This window comes from Plecotus auritus (assembly GCF_963455305.1).
Source record: "Plecotus auritus genome assembly, chromosome: 2".
Classification (NCBI taxonomy): Eukaryota; Metazoa; Chordata; class Mammalia; order Chiroptera; family Vespertilionidae; genus Plecotus; species Plecotus auritus.
In genome coordinates this window covers 204,771,569-204,794,967 of record NC_137771.1, presented here as the reverse complement: position 1 = coordinate 204,794,967, position 23,399 = coordinate 204,771,569, and the positions used below count along the sequence as shown (strand labels likewise).

General features: G+C 43.5%; 1 protein-coding gene across 4 annotated transcripts in view; it reads left to right on the top strand.

The window, feature by feature from the left end:
* Positions 1-23,399, top strand: part of LOC308242906 (IQCJ-SCHIP1 readthrough transcript protein) — a 687,650-nt gene that overhangs the window by 588,292 nt on the left and 75,959 nt on the right. The window contains exon 2 of one of the 4 annotated variants that reach the window (XM_080657699.1): positions 12,527-12,590. The exons of the other annotated variants lie outside the window; for them this stretch is intronic. Within the exon in view, the coding sequence (XP_080513825.1) occupies positions 12,527-12,590 (64 nt within the window). The remainder of the gene's footprint in view (positions 1-12,526; positions 12,591-23,399) is intronic. 4 annotated transcript variants of the gene reach the window in all.

The window sequence follows — 23,399 nt, the reverse complement described above, 5'->3', positions numbered from 1 at the left end:
TTAAAAGATTATTTTCCGTCTTTCTTTGAACATTAAGGGGACTTGACTTTGAAAAAACATTGATACATTTCATTAATCGAAATGTATTTCAGAATGTTCCATGTCCACACATAGAAACCATTTTTCCCAAGCTTGGGCTTTCGGCTTCTATTGTACTATTTTTAGATCTTATAGTAAGAATGGGATTCCTTCCTTAATAAAGATCTTTGAACCAAACTGTGTTGCAAAAACGTTATATTTATATTACTTGTTTTAGTGTTCTTTTAGAATCCTACAGTTGCATTTCTCAACATGAAAAGTTTGGCCTTTGAATAAAGATAGACCCTTAAAACTGGTTCTGAGGAATCAGAATGTGGGCGGAGTCAGCATAATCCCTCATGCCTTGCCTGCTTGACCTTCTTATGAAAGACAAGAGTAAATGGCCTTAGGACATGGGGCTGGGTGGCCCTAGAACTACCTCTGGGTGGTTGTAAGTGGTCCTCAGTGTGGATGAGAAGTACATCCACACTAGGATCAGCCACAACCCACCAGGCAGGTGCATTCTCCAATTTAACCTTCCAGTTTCATTGCTGTATTCATTCAGGGTTAAGTCAACAAACAGAAACCATGCTACAATTTCAGGGAGTAGATGCAATACAGAGAATTGGTTATACAAGTGAAGGAAGGGTGAAAGAGCAAAAAATGGACACCAGGTTAACACAGAAACTAGTAACAAAAGGGAAGAGATGGTGTTGCCAGAGTCTGAGGGATGCCTCATGTGGCTGGGTATAGGGAAGGACAGTGGGGAGCATAGTTGTGCTTGGGCAGCACCCTTGGGGACATGTGGCAGCCACAGTCAGATCACAGAAGGGTTGCCCTGGGACTGGGGTCTCTGCAGCTGCTGGAGGCATGACCTCGTGAAGCACATACCCCTGTCCTCTTAGTGGCTACCTCCCCCTGGTGCCACCCATGGGCAGGATCTAATGGAGCCAGGTGGCAAAGGAGCCTGGGATATACAATTTGCAGAGTGTCAGCCTCAGCATCATAGAGCAGAGGCCTGTGGCTTTCTTTACTTCTCTCCCTTCCTGTGTTGGTCTTTACTATGAATTTTGTGCATTTAGTCTATAATAAACTTAGTGATAAGGAAATCTTACCTGTAAGGAATAAGGGAGATAATCTTCTAATCTATTTAGATTATCCAGCAGGTTGTTTGCCCGTCGTTATTAAGAAATACTTTTATGTTAATGAAGGAAACAAAAATCTCAGTGTATTTTTAATATCACATTTAAGTGTCCCAGAGACTAGAATGGTGTGGCAGATTCTCATTTCACTTTCAAGATTTCATTTGAAGTCATGTTCACATTTGGGTGTAAAAGCACATCCTTATAATAACCATTCTTATCTGTGTGTGTCTGTCTTGTGCCCAGAAAAAAATGACTCATTTTCTCCTAAAGATTAGAATTCTATGGGCATCTCTTTTTGCAACAATTCCTTTGTTTGTTCACTTCTAGGGATGATAGAATTAGTAATGATAATGCCTCCCTTGTATCAGATTCAGCTCAAATCAACAACCCTGTCAAATGTCTCAGCTTTGGGCCTAGGACAGAGTTGGCTTTGATTCCCACCTCCACCACTGAAGTTTCTTAACCCCTCAGTCAGTTTCTTCATCTGATGTGAGGGTAAACATTAGTGTCACAGGATTGTTAAGGGTTATATGTGATAAAGCATTTGACATCATCTGGGACATAGTAAGTGTTCCAACAATGAATGATAACATGATAATAATTTATAGTTTGAGTAGGCCTTTTTAGACATTATTAATTTTTTTAAGTCTTTCTGTTTATTGTTCCACAAATTTGCAATATGTGCTGCATCTAGAGACATTAATGGATCCCTTCAAAAATGCAAATTTTCATTTTCAAAAGAAAAAATACCAGTGGGTTTAGATTTTTTGGCAAGTTTTATATCAATTTCTTAACTTCTATGTGATTAGTAATAATCTATGTCTTTGTGCTATTTTTAAATTTTTATTTTTCTTTAAATACATTTTTATTGATTTTAGAGAGGAAGGGGGAGGCAGAGAGAGATAGAAACATCAATGATGAGAGAAACATCATTGATGAGCTGCCTCCTGCACACCGCACACTGAGGATCAAGCAGGCAACTCAGGCATATGCCCTGAGTGGGAATCGAACTGTGACCTCCTGGTTCATAGGTCAACGCTCAATCACTGAAGCATGCCATTTGGGCCACAGTGTTTTTCTTGTAGATGATGTCGTAGAGTTAGAACAAGGACTTAAATGAGCAACTACTGACTTACCCATTTTTCTGTGACTAACTGGTTTTCCTGTTGTGTTTGGTCTTTGGCTTCCCCTGTTCAGGTGGTCCATAACTACTTGTTCAACCTCAAACCCTTCAAAATTATTGACATGGAGGGCTACTTTTTTCAGTCTTCAAATTGGTGGGAGGCAATGGTACCACTCTTTTCTGCAGGATTGTATTGATACCACTGATGGTAAGCTGATGAGGTATTCAGCAGGCCATTGCAAAACTTGATTTTATTAGCTGTCCTTACATTTCTCTTAGGTTAAAATGTGGAAGTCTTGCACTACTGTTTTCTAAGGATTTTCTGTTTTTTTCCTCTTCCATTATTATCTTAAAAGGTATATATATATATATATATATATATATATATATATATATATATCCTATCTAATAAAAGAGAAATATGCAAATTAACCATCGCTCCACTACACCCACAAGCCATGCCCACCAGCCAATCAGGAACGAGTATGCAAATTAACCCAACCAAGATGGCTGCAGCCATGGAGCGAGCAGGAGGCTTGGATTTCCCCAGCAATGGAGGAAGCCAAGCTTTCCACACACCCTGGCAGGCCCAAGCCTCCACTCAACGCTACAAAGTTTCAATTATAGAAGATAAATAAATCCCAACAAAAATGGCAGCAGCCATGGAGTTGGAGAGAGCAGGAGGCTTGAGTTGTCCCCGGTGATGGAGGAAGCCAAATTTCTGCAACCCTGGCCTGCCTTGGCCTCCGCTTAAGGCTACAAAGTTTCAATTATAGAAGATAAATAAATCCCAGATACCAGGGCCTCCACTTGGGTCGCTGGGGGGGCGTGGTCGGCCTGCAAACCACCACAGGCCCCTTGCCCAGGCTGCCCCACGCCCCAAGGGAACCCCCACCCTGATCTGGGACACCCTTCAGGGCAAACCAGCCAGCCCCCACCCATGCACCAGGCCTCTATCCTATCTAATAAAAGAGTTGTATGCAAATTGACCATCACTCCAACACACAAGATGGCTGCCCCCATGTGGATACAAGATGGCCACCACAAGATGGCCAGCAGGGAAAGGCAGTTGGGAGGGACCAGGCCTGCAAGGGAGGGCAGTTGTGGGTGATCAGGCCAGCAGGGGAGGGCAGTTGGGAGGAACCAGGCCTGCAAGGGAGGGAAGTTGGGGCGATCAAGCCTGCAGGGGAAGGCAGTTAGGGGTGACCAGGCCAGCAGAGGAGGGAAGTTGGGGGCGACTGGGCCTGCAGAGAAGGGCAATTGGGGGGGACCCAGGCCTGCAGGGGAGAGCAGTTGTGGGGGACCAGGCCTGCAGGGGAGGGCAGTTAGGGGTGACCAGGCCTGCAGAAGAGGGCATTTGGGGGTGACTAGGCCTGCAGGGGAGGGCAGCTAGGGGCAAACAGGCTGGCAGGGGAATAGTTGGGCGTTGGTCAGGTTGGCAGGGGAGTGGTTAGGGGGTGATCAGGCTGGCAGGCAGAAGCGGTTAGAGGCAATCAGGAAGGCAGGCAGGTGAGCAGTTGGGAGCCAGCAGTCCTGGATTGTGAGAAGGATATCTGACTGCCCATTTAGGCCCGATCCTTCCGGGATTGGGCCTAAACGGGCAGTCGGACATCCCTCAAGGGGTCCCAGATTGGAGAGGGTGCAGGCTGGCCTGAGGGACACACCACCACCCCCCACCACCCCCCACCCCCCGTGAACAAATTTCGTGCACCGGGCCTCTAATATATAAATATATATATTTTATATGTGTGTGTGTGTGTTATAAAGCTTCTTATTGCAGGCAACACATTTGTAAGGTACTAATTAATATTGAAATGTTTGACTAACTCAGTACTACATTTTTCTAAAAAACATAAATCTAACTATTAGAAAGCATCATGTACAGTAGTATTACACAAACTAGAAAGTTGGTATTGGATAGTGGATAGTGGATAGAGCAGGTTTTGGAACCAACTGGGCTGGGTTCTAATACTTTTTATCCCTTTTAGCTAGGTGACCTTGAGCAAAGTACTTGACCTATCTGTGCCTCAACTTCTACATCTGTAAATGGGGGTGTTAATAGCGCCTACTTTACAGGGTTGTTAGAGGATTAAATGGCAATGTGTGTACCTGACTCATAATTAATGTTACTTTTCTTTATCCTCAGCATCATCCTTTTCTCCATTTCTAACAACCGAACAAGGCTCATTTTCCCAGAGGCCTACTGCAGTTTTCCATACCTGTGTGGCTCTCAAAGTAATGAATCTGAACTTTCCAATTAGAGTGATCGTGAGCTAAAACAGAAAGTGATTTTAAAAGCCTTCCCTTGATTTCTTGAGCTTTTGTTTTTAATGATAGTTACACAGCTCCTGGAATTTCCACTTAGTTATCTTCCACTTGTGGCCTCACACATGCAATGAGAAAAGTTGGGTAATAGAGGGAGACGCTGGCCCAGGCAATTTGTTTGATCTACATTCCTTTCCTCTGGTGTTCAAGAGGCTGTATTCTTACTTGTGTGAGCAGGCTTGAGTAACCACCAAGAATTCCATCTCCTCAGGCATTCTTTCTTCCTGAGGTAATAGGCAAACACCATCAAGGGCGCCCAGACATAGGTATGCAGCCTGGGTTGCTCTTGCGGAAGAGGAAGGCTCTGGCCCCACATGGCCCGGTGGAAAGAGAGCAGGCTCTGGGACGCACTGACTCGAATCGAATCCTAACCCTGGGTCAATGACTTCACCTCCCTGGACCTCAGCTTTCTCAGCTATGAGGTCATGAAATGGAAGATTACAAAGAGCCTGGCCCTGAACCTGGCACAAAATAAAACCAGTTTATCCAGTAAAAGAGTCCTCACTGCCAACTCTGCCAGGCCCTCCTGAGTCGGGTGCCAGGGACAGAGGTGACCAAGGTGACAAGACGGACAAGCCTACCAGTGTTGACTGGCCAGGGGACACAGCGTGGCAGGTTGTCACAGGGGCACAGCAAGCACAGTGAGGAATAAAGGGCAGTGATGAGAACACAGGCAAGACCTAGGCTGAGACCTCATGGATGAGTTAGGAGTTTGCTACCCAGTCTGGTGGGCGATGGGAAGGAGAGGGGTGGGCAGAATAGTGTGGGGCACATAGAGGCGTTCAGTGAGGCTGGCCAGGGCAGGAGGGATTGGTTGGAGCCTCATGAAAAAATTTGGATTTTATCCTAAGAATAATGAGAAGCCTTTTGCAGGATTGTAAGTGGAGATGTGGTTGAGTGGAGAGGCGATATACTGAGGCCTGGGGTTCAATTTAGTTGGGAGGCAGTTGAAGTTTCCCAGTTGAGAGATGATGGAGACCTGGTCATGGGAAGAGGAGGCTTTGCGGAAGAAAAAGCGGTGTTACCATCCATTCATTTACTCCATGCACGTTAATTGAATATCAGTTGTGTGTTATGCACAGTTCCAGCTGCCAAGGGTACAGTCGTGAACAAAGTCTCTACCTCATGGAGCTACACTCAACATGTGACACAAATGAATAGAGTGAAACACATGCAATACTCTGATTTTATGACCACATTGATGCTAACCTCCCAGATTCTACTTCTAGAAGGAGAAGTCAAGCCCAGTGGAGCAAACTTGGCTCAGGGCCAACCTGCCCACTGCATAGGGTCAGTGCATATCTCTGACCACAGTACTGATAAAAGCGTGCCTGAGTCTCAGGAGCCCTTCTTGCAGCTGTCCCCTCCCCCACTGACAGGGACAAAAAAGGGATGATTCAAAGCTACTCAAAGCCAGGGTCACAAACTCAAACGTGGAGAGGGACAGAATATTGTTTTCAGCTTTATGCTACACAGATGGCATCTGGAGCTAGAAGGTGAATTTTGCTGAGACCACTGTCCTGAGGATCACCAACCTCCATGGTGACTGCTCCATTGTGGCTGTGCGGCTATGATGCTCCAGGTGTGATTTTCCATGACTGGTGCCCCAGTGACAGAAGGAGAATTGACCCTCGCCAGATCTTTCTTTTGTTTCGATAGGCGCATCGTCTGAGGTTGCAGGCCTTTTACACAGGGCAGAGGTGTGTGTGCGCAAACTCAGACACCTCAGATTCATATGTTCAAATCTGTATGCCTTAGAACAGGTCAGCAGACCTCTAAAAAAGGGAAGCCCCTGCCAGTGGGGAGAGATTGTAGACTTAAACCAAGGGGACCTAGAAGGCACTGGGCGTGGCCAACAGAGTGTGGCTGTGCTGAAATGCAGGGTGTGGGATTTTTATGTTAAATGTTAGCAACTAAGTCCTTTTATTTTTAAAAAAGTGTCATTTGTAATATATATATATATATATATATATGCACACACATATGTATATAATATATATAATATATACATATATATGTATGTGCATACATATATAATATATATACATATATATGTATGTGCAGATATGGCAATAACCTTTTTTTTTAGTAGCTCCTTTGCACACTAGGACCTACCTGGAAAATTACATCCTTAATGAATCACTAGCTCCAGACCTGCAATTACGTGCAGAAACTTGCAACTTCCATTGAAAGTCTAAGCAACCTGACAAGGGGACATGGATTTTCAAGTTCTTGTGACCTGCTCTCGCCAGCACGCTCACACCCAGGGCATCTTGTCATGGGAGGGAAGCAGATACTATATTCATTGGGAAGAATGTTTAGGGAACTGGCTGCTTTTCTGTCATAGTGCTCTTTTCTCCCAAGGATACTGAAATAATAATCCTAACAGCTATTTTTTGAATGCCAAACTCATTACATATGTTATTACACTTAAACTTGAGAGCAACTGTGAAAGGTAGGCTTTATTAATCCTCATTTTACATAGAAGCTCAGACAAAAATCATATAACTAGTAAAGGAGTGGCTAAGATTTGAACTTGGGTCTGATGGAGTCTGAAATTCATACCCTTTTCATAAAAATATCTTTTTATTGATTTCAGAGAGGGAAAGAGAGATAGAAACATCAATGATGAGAAAGAATCACTGATTAGCTGCCTCCTGCATGCCCCACACTGGGGATCGAGCCCACATGTGGCCTGACCTCCTGGTTCATAGGTTGATGCTTAACCTCTGAGCCACACCGGCCGGGTTGAAATCCATACCCTTTATCATCATAGCCTCTCATCTGTAAAAACTATGAGAAGGTATAAGGATCCCATCAGTGTTTCTTTTTATATACTAGCCTTAGGAGAATAGACCTGGAGTTGTATGAGGGCTCCCTTGACCCTCTCATTGGTTCTTTACTGAACTAATGAACTATTAGTAAAACCATACAATGAACTGTAGGAAATGCCAAGGTGTTAGTGCTGTGAGGATGTAGACTGCTTAGGGCTGAGCAGGCAAGGGAGGTCAGTTGCAAAGAACTGAAGCCCTGTGCTCTCCCTAGTTTGTTGCTTTTCATAGGTCTGCTTTCACCACTCTGCTGGTGTTTTCTGTTTGTTTGTTTGTTTGCTTGCTTGTTTGTTTTGTGTTTGCAGTCACCTTCATCTTGTAGTTGTCCCTCCACACCTGGTAGTTGCCAGATGACTGTCTCTACCTCTAGGGCTTTGGGGTTTTTCATCCTCATGGGGGAGGGGGTAAGGAAAGAGGGAGAAAGAGAGAGAGCGGTAGACATTGTCATAAGAAAAGCTCTCCAAGAAAAGCAAGGAAATTACTTTCCCAGTCATCCTCAGCAAATTTCTCCTCAATCTCTATTGGTCCAAATAGGATCATGTGTTTATACCTGAATCAATACATGGAGGCAGGGAGTGGGAGAATGCAAATTAACTTAGACTGAGCCACAAATCCCATGCCCAGATCAACATCCCCAAGCACCTGCACTTTCTTTGGGTACCCTCTTAGCTGAGGGTACCCAAATAAAAGTTAAGGTTGTACTAAAGGAATGGGAGGAGTTTGGGAAAGTATCCACAGTGTCTGTCACACTCTTCCTATTGTGAGAGTCAGCCCCACCCTGCTCTTAGCAGCACCCCAGAACTAGGGTTCTTGTCTGGGCTCACGACTTTTGGAAGGCTGCTGACCCCTAGTGTTTGGAGTACAGAATTGGACGGAGAATCCAGAGATTTGGGTTAACCATTGAAATGAAAATCACAAGAGCTGTGTCACCCCCTCACACACAAGGGAAGTCTGAGCAAAATGAAACTTCAAGAAGTGCTTTAATGGCCCTGGCCAGTGTGCTCAGTGGTTGGAGTGTAGGCCTGCCCACTGAAGGGTTCAATTCCTGGTAAGGTCATGTGCCTGGGTTGCAGGTTCCATCCCAAGCCCCAGATGGGGCTCTTGCAGGAAGCAACCAGTTGATATGTCTCTCTCACATTGACGTTTCTCTCCCTCCCTCCCTCCCTTCCTCTCTTCCCCTTCCCCCCCTCCACTATCTCTGAAAAACCAAGGAGGAAAAATCCTTGGGTGAGGATTTAAAAATTTAAAAAAAAAGTGCTTTAATGAATACACAATTTAATTAGAAACCTTCCCAAGACCCTTAGAGACCCAGTACAGGCCTTCCCTGACCTTGCAGGGCAGTGCCCTCAGAGCCATCTCTGTAACCCTTGGCACACCTGCAAATAGTCATCCAACGTGTGTCTTCCTCCCTGGACACAGGGTGTGCTCTGAGGGCCTGGCCTGTGTGCAAAGCCCCAGCCCCAGCACCCGAGCTCCTGGATGCTTAGTGGATACTTGTATGATGCTTAGTGGATACTTGTATGAGCCCATATGTTGCTCAGCTTTCCTGTCTCCTTCCCTAGCCACTACTTTCCCTTATTCATATCAAATATATCAGCCTGGTTGTACTCACAGTAAGAAAACAAACAAACAAAACTATTTGTTTGGAAAATGTGCACATATATGGTGTCCTAAAAATGTATACACACACTTTGAATAATTATAAAGGCAGTGTTTATTAAAATACATTTTATTTTAAAAATTGAGATATCAGCTGTTAAAGTGTGTATACATTTTGGCGAACACCCTATATATATGAAACTAGAGTCCGGTGCACGAATTTGTGCATAGGTGGGGTCCGTCCGGCCTGCCTCAATCAGGGCCAATCAGCTGGACTGGCCAGGGGGAGGGGCCGCGGGTGGTCGGCCAGCTGGCCTGCCCCCGATTGGAGTGGGGGGGGCAATCGGGGGCCAGGCCAGCCCTGCCCCCTGGTCGAACTCCAGGTTGAGGAGACAATTTGCATATTAGCCTTTTATTATATAGGATGACTCCACCAACCCCAAATATTGGTTTTGTGATGCAAAATAGCCACCAGGTGCTGGGACAGCAGAGCAGCACTGGTTGGACAGGGCGTTTTGTTATAACCAAGTCAGCTGCACTGCTTCGCTGAGCTCTGCTGTGAGTAGTGGGTGAAGCTGTGTACCAGGGGACCCTTATTGGCCTGCGCATTTGGGGCAACAGGACTTTCCCTGTGTTCCATACTTTGGGGTGGAGAGGAAAGGCAGGAGCATGGTAACCATCATATAGGATGACTCTCAAGAAAACAGAGAATAAGGTATCTGTGATATTTTGCTTTTAATTGACTTCTAACTCAAGTGTAAACGTGAGAGCTCGCAGGATGAGAGATTTTGCACAAACCCATAGCAGAAATGGACTGCTATTCGCTGTGGAGGGCATCGAAGGACAGACAGGGTTTCTCAATCTGTCTGGGGGAGAGTTCTGGAAAGCGGTGGCAGCACCAGCTGCAGAAATCCCCACAGCTGTTGTTTTGGCAGGCTGAGCTGCTGCTCACCAGAGAATGAGCCAGGAGAGCCGCTCCCTCCCGCCCCAAAAGGGCCCTCAGGACAAGATATGGAGGTTCTCCTCCAGGAATGGGGTCACTCTCTATTTTCTCTTCCCTTTTCTCGGGGAGAAGAAAAATGGGCAGATGGATATCATACCATATTGGTCAGATAGGTCATGGGATGTGACAGAATTAAATCCCTGATACAGAGTGACTGGAAGACCCAACTGTATCATTGTACCCTAAAGCATTGCATCAGTTTTCCCAGCCTGCCCTTGTCTCTTAAGTAAAGGAAATGCTGTTTATTTTCTTTAAGTTGTCTATGTATTGTAAAATGCTGTTTACTGTCATCATTAATACAATTTTGGTATTTTGCAGATAATGAAGAGAGACACGGAATAGTTCTTCTAGATTTCAGTTGACACATTACCCAATTCTGCTTTGGATTCATTCTTTTCATTTGAGATCCATAGTGTTCTTATAGAAATACAGGTTTTATTCCGTCAGTGTTTAACCAAGATTTTAGAAGCTACTGAAGTTGCCAACCAATCCCAATCTGCCAGTCTCCTATTTTAAGCTGTGTTCCTGCTTCAGGAAGAAAGTGCTGGGAGAGGCCCAGGTGGCTTCATCGAACTGATTTATGAATGATGGGCAGGTAATGGCTGACCTGGGGTTCGTGCCAACAGGCCCACCTGTGCACCTGCTTTCACAAGTACTTGCCTCAACCCCCACCTTTTAAAAATGTGCCGAGTACATACATTCTGTTGGTGTGTTTTTCTGAGTCCTCTCTGATTCTGTAAAAGAAGAATGAACTATTAGGAAGGCTACAACATTGGGTACAAAGATAAAAGTATTTGGGAGGTTTGTTCTCCAGAGGTTAACGTGAATCTTCATTGTGATTTCTCTTGTTTTGCTTTGTTTGCTCCTCCCCTCTCACCTCTCCCCACTTTGTAATTGTTGTGTGTGTGTGTGTGTTGAATGGATGATATCTAATTAGGAATTCTCCTGAGAAAAGTTTCAACTTGAGCAGTGGGGGAAACCAGCTGCTTAATTTTGGCAAGAAAAAAATAATAGGATTTCTCCTTCTTCGTTGGGTGTCTGAGGCACCTCGGGCCACTTTGCAGTGTGGCTAATGAGGGAGGGAAGCTCAGGTGAGGTTTAGTGCTTCACACCTGCTGTCGTACTAAGTTCTCCCAAATAAGCTTTTGAAGCAAGTGTTATTCTCCTTGTACAAGTGAGAAAATTGAGTCTTAGGTAAGTTAAGGAGTTTGTCCAAGGAATAGTTTCCAAAGGGTGTGGCCAGGTTTTGAATCCAGACATTTCCAAACTCAAGGACCCTTTCTACTATGCTGACTGGCTCAGCTCTCAAGTTTTTGTCTTAGAAATAAAAATACGAAGAAGGAACATTTGTTCAGTTTAGTATTTCTTAACAGAGTAGTAGACAGTCTCTCTGGAACCCTTACGTTTTCATTTCGATAAGAAACCATGAAAAATAAGTGTACTCTGGATCATCTGGATTATCACTTGATAACTGAGTACTCCTCTGCTGGTTCTATTTGTGTTCACACTGACACCAATAAGTATTTCTCCACTGCAGAGATTGCTAGCTGCTCTACTCATCCACTCTTCCTTTCTTCCTTATTAACAGGACAGCTATTTGACTGCAGGTAGTAGTATTCCTCCATTTCCCAGACTCCCTTGAAGTTAAGAGTGGTCATGTGACACTGTTGTAGCCAATGATTTATAAGAGAGTTATTAGGTGGGGCTTCCCAAAAAGATCCTTAAAGGCAGCCGACTTAGTAGGCTAATGCCTTTTGCACTCTCTGTTCTTCCTTTTCTAGCCTTGAGGCAAAAACACTTGACTGAAGATGGAAAGAGTCTGGTTCCCTAATAACTACAAAAAGCATCATAACAGCCCTGGACTTGGCTATCTATAGACGGCTCATTATATGGGAACAATAAGCTCCCTAATTGTTAAAATAGCTTTACTGAGATATAATTTACCTTTTCTTAAAATTCACCTGTTTTAAGTGGACAATTCAACGATTTTTTAGTAAATTTTCAGAGTTGTGCAAGCATCACCACAGTGCAAATTTAGGAAATTTTCATCACCCTCAAAAGATCCCACCTGCCCATTGACAGTCAATTCCCAGCTCCACTCCCCAACCCTAGGCAACTATGATTTACTTTCTGCCCCTATAAATTTGCCTTTTCTGGGCATTTCATATAAGTGGGATCATACAATATTTAATCTTTTGCACCTGGCTTCTTTACTTGGCTTATTGTTAGGTTCATTCAGGTTGTAGCATGGATTCTTATTGCTGAATAATAATCCATTTTATGGGTATCCGTGTTTTGTTTATCTGTTCACCAGTGGATGGACATGTGGAGTATTTCCACTCTTTTAGATATTATAAATAAGGTTGCTATGAACACATACACATCTTTGTGAGACCTGTGTTTTCATTTCTCATGGGTAGATACTTTGGAGTGGAATTGCAGGATCATATGGTAAATTTAGGTTTAATTTTTCTTTTTTTAGGAAACTGCCATGCTGTTTTTCAAGTGGCTGTACCATCTTACGTTCCCATCAGCAATGCATGAGGGTAACAGTTTTTCCATATTCTCACCAATCATTATTTTGTCTTTTTTATTATACCCATTCTAGTAGAAATAATAATATCTAATTGTTCTTTTAATGTGCATTTCCTTAATGATTAATGATGCTGAACATCTTTTCATGGGCTTATTAGCCCATTTTATTTTTTTATTATTTTTAAAACATTTTTCTTTTTTTAATATATATTTTTATTGATTTCAGAGAGGAAGGAAGAGGGGGAGAGAGATAGAAACATTAATGATGAGAGAGAATCATTGATTGGCTGCCTCCTGCATGCCCCCTACTGGGGATGGAGTCGGCAACCCCGGGCTTGTGCCCTTGACAGGAATCGAACCCTGGACCCTTCAGGCTTCAGGGGGGCGCTCTATCCACTGAGCCAAACCGGCTAGGGCTATTTAGCCCATTTAAAAATTGATTTGTCTTATAAGAGATCTTTATATATTCTGGATATAAACCCATTATCAGAAATAATATTTGCTTCCAGACTGCGGTTTATCTTTTCATTTTATTATTGGTGATTTGTAAAGTATAAAAGGTTTAATTTTTGTGAAGTCTGTTTTTTAAATTTTTTTTCTCTTGCTGAAACCGGTTTGGCTCAGTGGATAGAGCGTCGGCCTGCGGACTGAAGGGTCCCAGGTTCGATTCCGGTTCAGGGCATGTACCTTGGTTGTGGGCACATCCCCAGTAGGGGGTGTGCAGGAGGCAGCTGATGGATGTTTCTCTCTCAACGATGTTTCTAACTCTCTATCCCTCTCCCTTCCTCTCTGTAAAAAATCAATAAAATATATTTAAAAAATAAATAAATAAATAAATAAAATAAATTTTTTTCCTCTTGTGGATCATGCTTTTGATATTGTGTTCAATAATTCTGTCTAACCTAAGGCCACAAAAGTTCTATATTTTCTTTTAGAATTTTTACAGTTTTAACCCTGACATGAGTTTGTGATCAATTTTGAGTCCATTTTTATATGATATGAGTTAGTAAATAAATTCATCTTTTTACAGATACCCAGTTGTCCCAGCACCCTTGTAGAAAAGACTGTCCTTTCCCCCATCGAATTACCTTGGCACCTATGTCAAAAAAAATCAATGGACTATAAATGTAAGGGTTTATTTCTGGATTCTCAATTCTATTCCATTTATCTACATGTCTATCCATATGCCAGTGCCGTACTCTCTTGATGAATATATCTCTATAGCACGCTTTGGGAAGTCTTAGTCCTTCAACTTTGTTCTTTTTCCAGGTTGTTTTGGCTGTTCTGTGTCCTTTGCATTTTCTTATAAAGTTTAGGGTCAGCTTGTCAATTTCTGCCAATAGAATTTTGATAGGAATTGTGTTGCATCTGCAGATCAATTTGAGGAGAATTGCCATCTTCATAATACTGAGTCTTCCAATCCATGGATATAGAATGTCTCTCCACTTATGCAGGTCTTATTTAATTCTCTCAGCAATATTTTACAGTTTTTATTGTATAAGTCTTATACTTCTTTTGTTCCTTAATTTTTGAGGTTACTGTTTTATGGACTTTCTACTAAATTAACATTGTGATATATATTCTAATTGGCACATAAAAATGGAAAGTTAAAGGAAAGAAGTATATTTAAGATACATAAATGATATTTTTATGTGAAGTTCAAATGATGTCATGGTGAATTGTATAAATGATCAATTTCATATGGAGAAAATGGAGGCAAGTGTTGAAAAATCAGAATTATTGCATAGCACACAGAATATAGGCATATCCAAACCAAATGAACCTTTGCTCTACAGTCGGTACCATATGTATAAAAGCCAAAAAAACCCAACATCATCTTACAAACCAACATCATCTATTACAATAACCCAGGTTTTGTTCATTGAAGTTGATTGTATATCATATTTGTTTATTTGTAAAACTGTTTATGTTTTATAAATATTATCAGCATAAAGAACGTATACCGAGTTTTACATTTATCAGCCCAATATTTTTCCCCTTGTATGAGGTGTCTGGTACTCAACATTGAAAAACATTGGTTTTAGTTTACAAAGCATTTTCAGTTCACCATCTTAATGTTCTTACAGCAACACTGTAGCTTGGATAAAAGAAGGATTTGTGTTTTCCCACATTATAAACGATGAAATTAAGATTTATAGAAATTAAGTGATGTATATAACTTTATCCATTTATATGTGGTAATTCTAGGATTTAAAATTAGGATTTCAGGCTCTAAATCCCTTTTTTTCACTACATATATTATTGGTCACTTTCCTATAACCTGTGGGTACAAGAGAAATATAAAACTTTTGGGGGGCTTTGCAATCAAGGTAAGGAGATAAAACCCATGAACCATGCTAAAAGTGAAGTTAGTATAATAAAGCCACTGCACAGACGCTAAGTTCTGTTGGCATCTGCAGGATGCAGACAAGGGAATGGACTGAGTGATGGAGTAGGAAGCGTGACCTGAACTACTTGGAGGGAGGACACTCACTGTCGGACAGCCCACTCCTGTGACACCACCCATCCCCTCTTCAGAAGTAAAGTACTCATTCCCCCCAGATCCTGGGAGTGTTGGCAGCTGGCAATTCTCATCTGAGACCCACTCTAGGGATGGCCCTAGGTCATGCCCCCTTCTAGGCGCAGCCTATATCCAATGTCTGGCCTGGTGCCTTCCTCCCAGCTGAGGTCAGCTCTGAAAGACCAGCCCAGCTTCAGAGCTCCCTTCCATCATCTGTGAGGCCTTTGCTGTAGCAACTTCAGAATTCAGCTTCTCCCTCTGCCCTCAAAGGGATCCCCAGAGCACTTGTCAGTGAGTTCCTGCTGGTAACCACTGCCTGAGGGACCTGTCTGCACCAAATGATCTCTAAGGTTTCCAGGCAGCAGAAACAGCATGAACAAAGGCCTAGGGGCCAGAATTCCTCTCAAGGGTGTAGCATAGAATAAACAAAGTAGAGTTGTTTTTAAACGCCTAGAAATAAGGGCCTGATAGCAGTGTACTCGGAAAGACTAGATGAGATATCAGCCTGAAAGAACACCCCACAGAGCCCTGGCTGACCCACATGCTGTAGTTGTTGCCCAGCAAGAATATTGGGGCTGGCCAAAACCGGTTTGGCTCAGTGGATAGAGCGTCAGCCTGCGGACTGAAGGGTCCCAGGTTCGATTCCGGTCAAGGGCACGTACCTTGGTTGCGGGCACATCCCCAGTAGGAGGTGTGCAGGAGGCAGCTGATCGATGTTTCTCTCTCATCGATGTTTCTAACTCTCTATCCCTCTCCCTTCCTCTCTGTAAAAAATCAATAAAATATATTTAAAAAAAAAAAAAGAAAAGAATATTGGGGATGAGCCTGACATGCCCTGTGACATGAATGTGTCAGATATGTCAGCCCTGACCTTTGACACACACTGACATGTCCATCAGTGATCCTGTGAATTGGTCCCGAAGCTGGAAAGGGAAGATCTGGATTTAAGATCTCCCTCTCCCTGCTGCCTGTGTGATTCTAGTCCTCATTTAGAAAGAGAATATATTTTGAGGGCTAAAATATTCCTAATTTTATTGATGTCATGTAGTAGGAGGATTCCATCGCCAAAATAACTCTGGATAATATGGGGCCAAACTCAGTTAAATGGATGACTTTACTATAGGATTTCTCAGTCTTTAATACGCTGCTGTGCTTTGACCTCAGAGAGAGGGATGTAATCAAAATCGTCTTACCTTACCTCATCAGGAAGACCTTTCCTCACTGCTGACACCTTCCAGGGAGCATCTACTAGGCTTGTGTCCTGCTGAAATCATATCACCTAGTAGGCAGTTAATAAATGACGAACTGGCTTCTATTGATCACTGTGGCCCGCCCTGTCTTGACCTTGAACTAAGTTGAAAATCTCTCAGAAATATGTTGACTTCCCAATGACTCTGGTCCTCAAGGTCAATGTGGTCTTGCTTACTTAAATTTGGTAAGGTATAATTCACTTCAAGGATACCTCCCAATCATGACATGTGTCTTATAATGAAGGAAACTCTCTCAAGCCTTTAGATTAGGGGGAAACATGCCTGCCCTCTCCATTGGACTGGTGCTGCCACCGTGTTGTGCGGAAATACATGCTGGCTGCCTTGTGTGGACAGAGCTGTGTGTTAAGAAGGATGCAGAAGCTAGGTCTGGGCTGTAGCAAGCATGCTTTAATAGATTAGTGATATTGTCTATTAACACAGCATTTGCTACCTTTATTTTAGACCAGAGTTAAATTGAACTTATATATTTCTTTACTTTTTTGATGACAGTGGGAGAATAAATAAATTAATTATAGAAATAAATTATATAAACCAACTCAAGTGCAGCATATTCAAAACTAACTCATCATCATCTTCTCCTCTAACTGAAGTCTATGCCAGTATCTTTACCTCAGATAACAGCAGTGGCTTCCACCAACATTCATGTGACTCCTCCTTGCTCTTCATTTCCTGGAACCAATCAGTCACCAAGTCTTGCTAATTTTACCTTTCAACTGTGTCTCAAATCAGTCCTCTTCCTTATTGCAGCTACCACCCCAGTTCTACAAATCTTTTCATTCTCACCCCAACCGCCATAGCTTTTCTCACCTGGCCCTTCTGCCTCCAGTCCTGCACCCTTTAAGTTTCTCTCCCAGTTGACCTACCTGTTCAGGTGGGTCTCCTTCTTAAACCCTTTAATGACTTTCTCAGGGTAAAACCTAAACTCCTAAATTTGGCATTAGAGGACTCCCACATCTCGGTCCCACTTAAGACTTGTCTCATTTCTTGCTATTCCCTATGCTCTAGCAAAACCAATCTGCTGAACTGCCTAGTTCACACTAATTCTAGTTTCCATGCCTTTGATGTTGCTGTGTTCTTTGCCTGAAATGTTTTCTCCACCCTGCCCACTCTAGTCCTTTACCTGCCCAGTTAATCATCCTCATCACTGAAGCTCAGCTCAGCCGTCACCTGCTCCAGAAATCTTTCCTGACCCCTCTCCCCTCCAGACTTGGTTAGTGCTCTAACCAAAGCGTAAGCAACTGTTACAACTGGTCGACTGAACGACCGGTCAACGGAACGACTGGTCAACTGGTCGCTATGACGCGCACTGACTACCAAGAGGCAGACACTCAATGCAGGAGCTGCCCCCTGGTGGTCAGTACACTCCCACAGCCAACCTCCTGCAGCCAGCTGACCTCCCGTGGTCCCTCCCCGCAGCGAGATGGCCCTGATCAGCCCGATCGCTGGCCAGGCTGAGGGACCCCACTGTGCACGAATTCGTGCACCAGGCCTCTAGTGTTATATATAAATAGTATACATCTGTAATGCATCGTATAATTGCCTGTTTATGTGTCTGTCTACACCTTGAGAGTGGGGATATGTCTTATTTCATTCCTATTCCTTGCACCTATTAACATGCTTGCTCTATCTTAAGTTTTCAATGGATATATGTGAGCTAATGGCTATGGATAGCTCACTTGGTTGGAGTGTCATCCTCTACACCAAAAGGTTGTGGGTTCAATTCCCAGTCAGGTCACACACCTAGATTTCAGGTTCAATCCCCAGTTTGGGTGCATACGAGAGGCAACTGATCAATGTGTCTCTCTCTCATTCTCTCCCACTTCCTCTCTCTCTAAAATCAATAAACATATCCTCAGGGGAGGGTAAAAAATAATTTTAAAAAAATGCCTATGTTGAATAAAACTAGGCTAAAACAGCGCAAGCCCATCAAGAATGTAACTCATGCTCAGGTAAAGAATTTTCTTTGCGGATTAAGAATGATTGCCATGCATGGCTGGTGAGGTCTGAAAGGGGAAAACAAGCCGAGGGGTATCGTCAGTGAGAGCAGCACCGAGCAGATCCTAATAACCTGCAGGGTCAGACAAAGCAGCGTGGACACTGACGGCGTCTAGATCCCAGGGGAAGAAAATCACTCTAAGAAGTGCTTAGCTGGGTGTAAAGTAATTTTCCCACTTTTGTGTGGCCATTCTGTGTGTTTGCCCATGCCTGTACCTCTCTGGCTGACTGTTTTAAATGCCTGCAATTTGGCTTGCTTTCTTCATGGATTATTATACCAGTAAAAAGAACCTTCTTACTACTGATTAGATCAGATTTAAGTTAACCCATGGGACCCTATGGTGAAGTGCCGACTGGATTAATACATCTTTTCAACTAAAGCTTTTCTGTGACAACAGAAGAGGCATCGAGTGTGACCTGTCACCTTCCAGTTAAAGTCCTCGTGGCCCTTTGTCACTGTTCTAGTATTGTTACTATGTGCAGGACTCCAGCCGGTCACAGCCCCCACGCCTTGGTTTTGAATATCCTCCGAAACACAGTCTTCCAGGCTCTCTCTAGCGCCCTCATGGTTTTGATTTTCCTGTTCATACACAATACCCACGATGTGCTACAGTCTGAGAACCTGATTTTAAAATAAAGGTGCAGTCCCCTCTTGCTCTTCTCGTGGTGAGAGCTTCAACTGTAGTAGTCTACTGAAGCCTAGAGATACACCCTAAAGTCAGACAACCCATTCAGTAGTAATCAGCAAAAGAGCCTTTACAAAGTCCATGTACATTACCCTCAAGTAGCACAGGAGTGTGCATAAAGGAGTAAGCTGCAGTTGTGTGGAAATTTCACTGATCCTCAAATAAAGCTACGTGAAGAAAGCATCATATACCAAGGCAGTCCCTTCAGTGCTCTTCCGTGGAGCCCCCAGTCAAAGTGCCCTGTCTAACACGAACGTTCTAGAAATAGCAAGCAGTTGAAAAGCTGTAAACCGTAGCTGGGAATGCTGTAAAGTGGAGATGGTAGCAGTCTGAGATTCCAAAACAATGTGGAAAAGAATGTTCATGTAGTGTTGCAAGTCCAGTCACTTATAAACCTCCTGAACGTCGCATCATCAGCTTCTCTTATTTCCCAATTACAGAAGCTTCGTACCCTCTTCCTTAGGAAGGGGCAGTGTTGCACGGTGGCAAGAGCATGGTCTGTGAGTCAGCAGGGCCTTTGAATCTCAGTAGGGCAGCCTGAGGTAGGGAGTCCCTGCCACTGACATCAGCCTTCTCAGTGCCAGGAACGTTTGCCAAAGGCTTGGCTCTCATGATCTTAGGCAACCCCTGTAACCGCACTGTCGAGGGGTGGGGTGGGGGGGAGTGCGCCCGCACTGAGGCTTGACCTGCCCAAGGTCACAGAGTGAGGGTTAGGTGGCCACCTAGAGACCCTGCCCTAATCTGTGGAAACATAAAAGGCCCTTTTCCTTTCTGGCAATTTAAGATTCTTCTACATTAATAAAAGTATAAATTTCATTTAAATCAATACGTTTAAATGCGTGGTCCTTACATCTTCTTTCTTAGTTACCAATTACTTTGTAACATCTTACTATGTAACTTAACAGCTTAAAACAATACTCATTGATTATCTCACAGTTTCTGATGGTCAGGACTCTAGGAGCTGCTTAGCTGAGTGGTCTGGCTCAGGGTCTCTCAGGAGGTTCCGTGAGATTGTCCATTGGGGCTGCAGTCATCCAAAGGCTCAAGTGGGGCTGGAGAGTCTTCTTCCAAGATGGGTCATTCACGGGGCTGGAGGCCTCAGTTCCTGACCACGTGGCCCTCTCCATAGGCTGCTTGAGTGTTCTTGCAACTTGGTGGCTAACTTCCCCCAGTGCAAGTGACTGTGGGGAGAGAGAGAGTCTTTTTTATTAACCTAGTCTCCAAAGTAGCCGTTGTGTCACTTCTCTTTTTTTGTCTATTCTATAGAAGAAAGTCACTAAGTTCAGCCTACACTTAAGGGGAAGAGAATTAGGCTCCACCACTTCATGGGAAGAGTATCAAAGGATTTGTGGACGTATTCTAAACCACTTACTGTCTCTAACCCTCCATGTAAACAAACCAAAACAGAAAAAACAAAACAAAACAAAAAAAAACACCGTCACTTGGAGTAAACTGCTTTCCTCTTCCTCTGTGTGACTGTCACTTGCATGTTCTGGCCACCCAGTGGCTCCAGTTAAGAAAATATTTCCCCATCACTGAACTGTTTCCTAAGGCAGTGGTCGCCAACTCATTAGTCAACAGAGCCAAATATCAACAGTACGATTGAAATTTCTTTTGAGAGCCAAATTTTTTAAACTTAAACTTCTTCTAACGCCACTTCTTCAAAATAGACTCGCCCAGGCTGTGGTATTTTGTGGAAGAGCCACACTTAAGGGCCCAAAGAGCCGCATGTGGCTCGCGAGCCGCAGTTTGCCGACCACTGTCCTAAGGAAATGGTTGCTTGTATTACAGAGAAATCTTTACTTTTCCAAGGAATTTACAGGGACTAAAAATGTAGAGATAATATACTTTGTCTTCTTGATTAAGCCCTGATTTTGGACCAGGCAATCTATCTAGAATCTACCTCCTGCTCTTTGTCTTATAGGCCAGTGGCATAAAGGAGACCACTAGGAGGATGAGATGGTGCCTGGGTCACCCCCATAGATCCCTCCCCACATGCTTTTCTCTTTCTGTCCCCTAGGTGAAGCCTGGGCCACAGAGTGGGGCTTAGCCCCCACCTAGTAGCCCTAACCTCAGGGCCAATGCTCAGGTGATCAGGTCCTGGGAGCCATCTCTCCCTGGGCCAGGTGGTCTGGTCCAGAGATTGGTCAGTTATTTCCAGGTTTGAATGAAGGTTGTAACCAATGTTGGACACCTAGCAACCTGGAGACCTCTGCTAGTGGCCACTCCCAGCTCTCTGACCAGATTCCAGGTGGGCATTCTATAGAAAGATTTCTAAGGCTCCAGGAGGGCAACCCTGAGGTTAATTCTATAATTTAAAGTGATTTCCTCAGAATAATGAGTCAGTTTTAGAATCATGGTGTTTTTATCTTTCCCCCTACACCTACCTTAATCAGGATAGGTATTAGGAACTTCTGCCACTTAAAGATATATCAGACACCAATAGTAAATACTTGAAATTATGATTTTTTCCTGTGAGAGGAATGATTATAATTCCTAAAAGTTATAATTACAGATAAGTTATTTTTAAAGAAAAATATATAAGTATAAATTTTCAAATGAGTTTATCAGTATAGAATATTTAAAAGCCTTTAGCTTTCATTCTGTCTGAAATTAAATGAATTTTACCATAAAGAGGTGGAGGTAGTTACTAGAGCAAAGTAACTGAAACCTGAAAAAGTAAGAAAAGAAGGAAAACATGCATCTCTGATCATTCATTCAAGAAACGTTTATTGAGGTGGGTGCTGTGTCTTAGTTTGGTAGATGCCGGAGGCAGCTGAAAACAAAACACGGCCCCTGACATCCTAAAGCTGATATGATACTGGAAGGTAAGCAGTAAACAAGAAGTATATATGTAGTATTTTTTTTAGTTTATTTTTCAATTATAGTTGAAATTATTTTTATTAGTTTCAGGAATATAACACAGTGGTTAGATAATCATATACAGTACTTTACAAAGGGATCCCCCCGATATTTCCAGTACCCACCCATCTATAATAATAAAAGCATAATATGCTAATTAGACTGGAGAGCCGAACAACCTTCCGGATGAAGCTAATTGTGTGCATCAGGCCTCTAGTCATATTATAATATTATTGACTACATTCCCTATGCTGTACTTTACATCCCTGTGACTATTTTGTAACTACCAATCTCTACTTCTTAATCTTTCACCTTTTTCACCCAGCCCTCCACCCATCTCTTATCTGGCAACCCTCAGTTTTCTGTATCTATGAGTCTCTATGTTGTTTGTTCATTCATTTTGTTCTTTAGATTCCACATATAAGTGAAATCATATGTCATTTGTCTTTCTCTGACTTTTTTTCACTTAGCATAATACCCTTTAGGTCCATCCATGCTTTTGTAAATGGTAAGATTTCGTCATTTTTTATGGCTGAGTAATATTCCATTATGTGTGTGTGTGTGTGTGTGTGTGTGTATCCTATCTAATAAAAGAGTAATATGCAAATTGACTGTCACTCCAAGACAAAAGATGGCCACCCCCATGTGGTCAAAGATGGCTGCCCCCACATGGGCACAAGATGGCCACCACAAGATGGCAGGCAGGGGAGGGCAGTTGTGGGTGACTAGGCTGGCAGAGGAGGGCAGTTGGGGGGGACCAGGCCTGTAGGGGAGGGCAGTTGAGAGGGACCAGGCCTGCAGGGGAGGGCAGTTTGGGGGAACAGGCCTGCAGGGGAGGGCAGTTAGGGGTGACTGGGCCAGCAGAGGAGGGCAGTTGTGGGCAATCAGGCCAGCAAGGAGGGCATTCAGGGGCAACTGGGCTGGCTGGGGAGCAGTTAGGCGTCGATCAGGCTGGCAGTGGAGTGGTTAGGGGGTGATCAGGCTGGCAGTGGAGTGGTTAGGGGGTGATTAGGCTGGCAGTGGAGTGGTTAGGGGGTGATCAGGCTGGCAGGCAGAAGCGGTTAGGGGCAATCAGACAGAGGCAGGCAAGTGGTTGGGAGCCAGTCCTGGATTGTGAGAGGGATTTCCAACTGTCCCACCGGGATTGGGCCTAAATGGGCGGTCGGACATCCCTCAAGGGGTCCCAGATTGGAGAGGGTGCAGGCTGGGCTGAGGGACACCCCCCTCCCCGTGCACGAATTTCGTGCACCAGGCCTCTAGTATATATATAATATATATATATACTACAGCTTTGTTATCCACTTGTGTATTTATGGGCATTTGGGTTGCTTCCATATCTTGGCAATTATAAATAACACTGCAATGAACATAGGGATGCATACATCCTTTCTAATTAATGTTTTGGGTTTCTTTGGATATATAGCCAAAAGTGGAATCACTGGGTCACAAGGCAGTTCCATTTTCAATTTTTTTGAAGAACTTTCA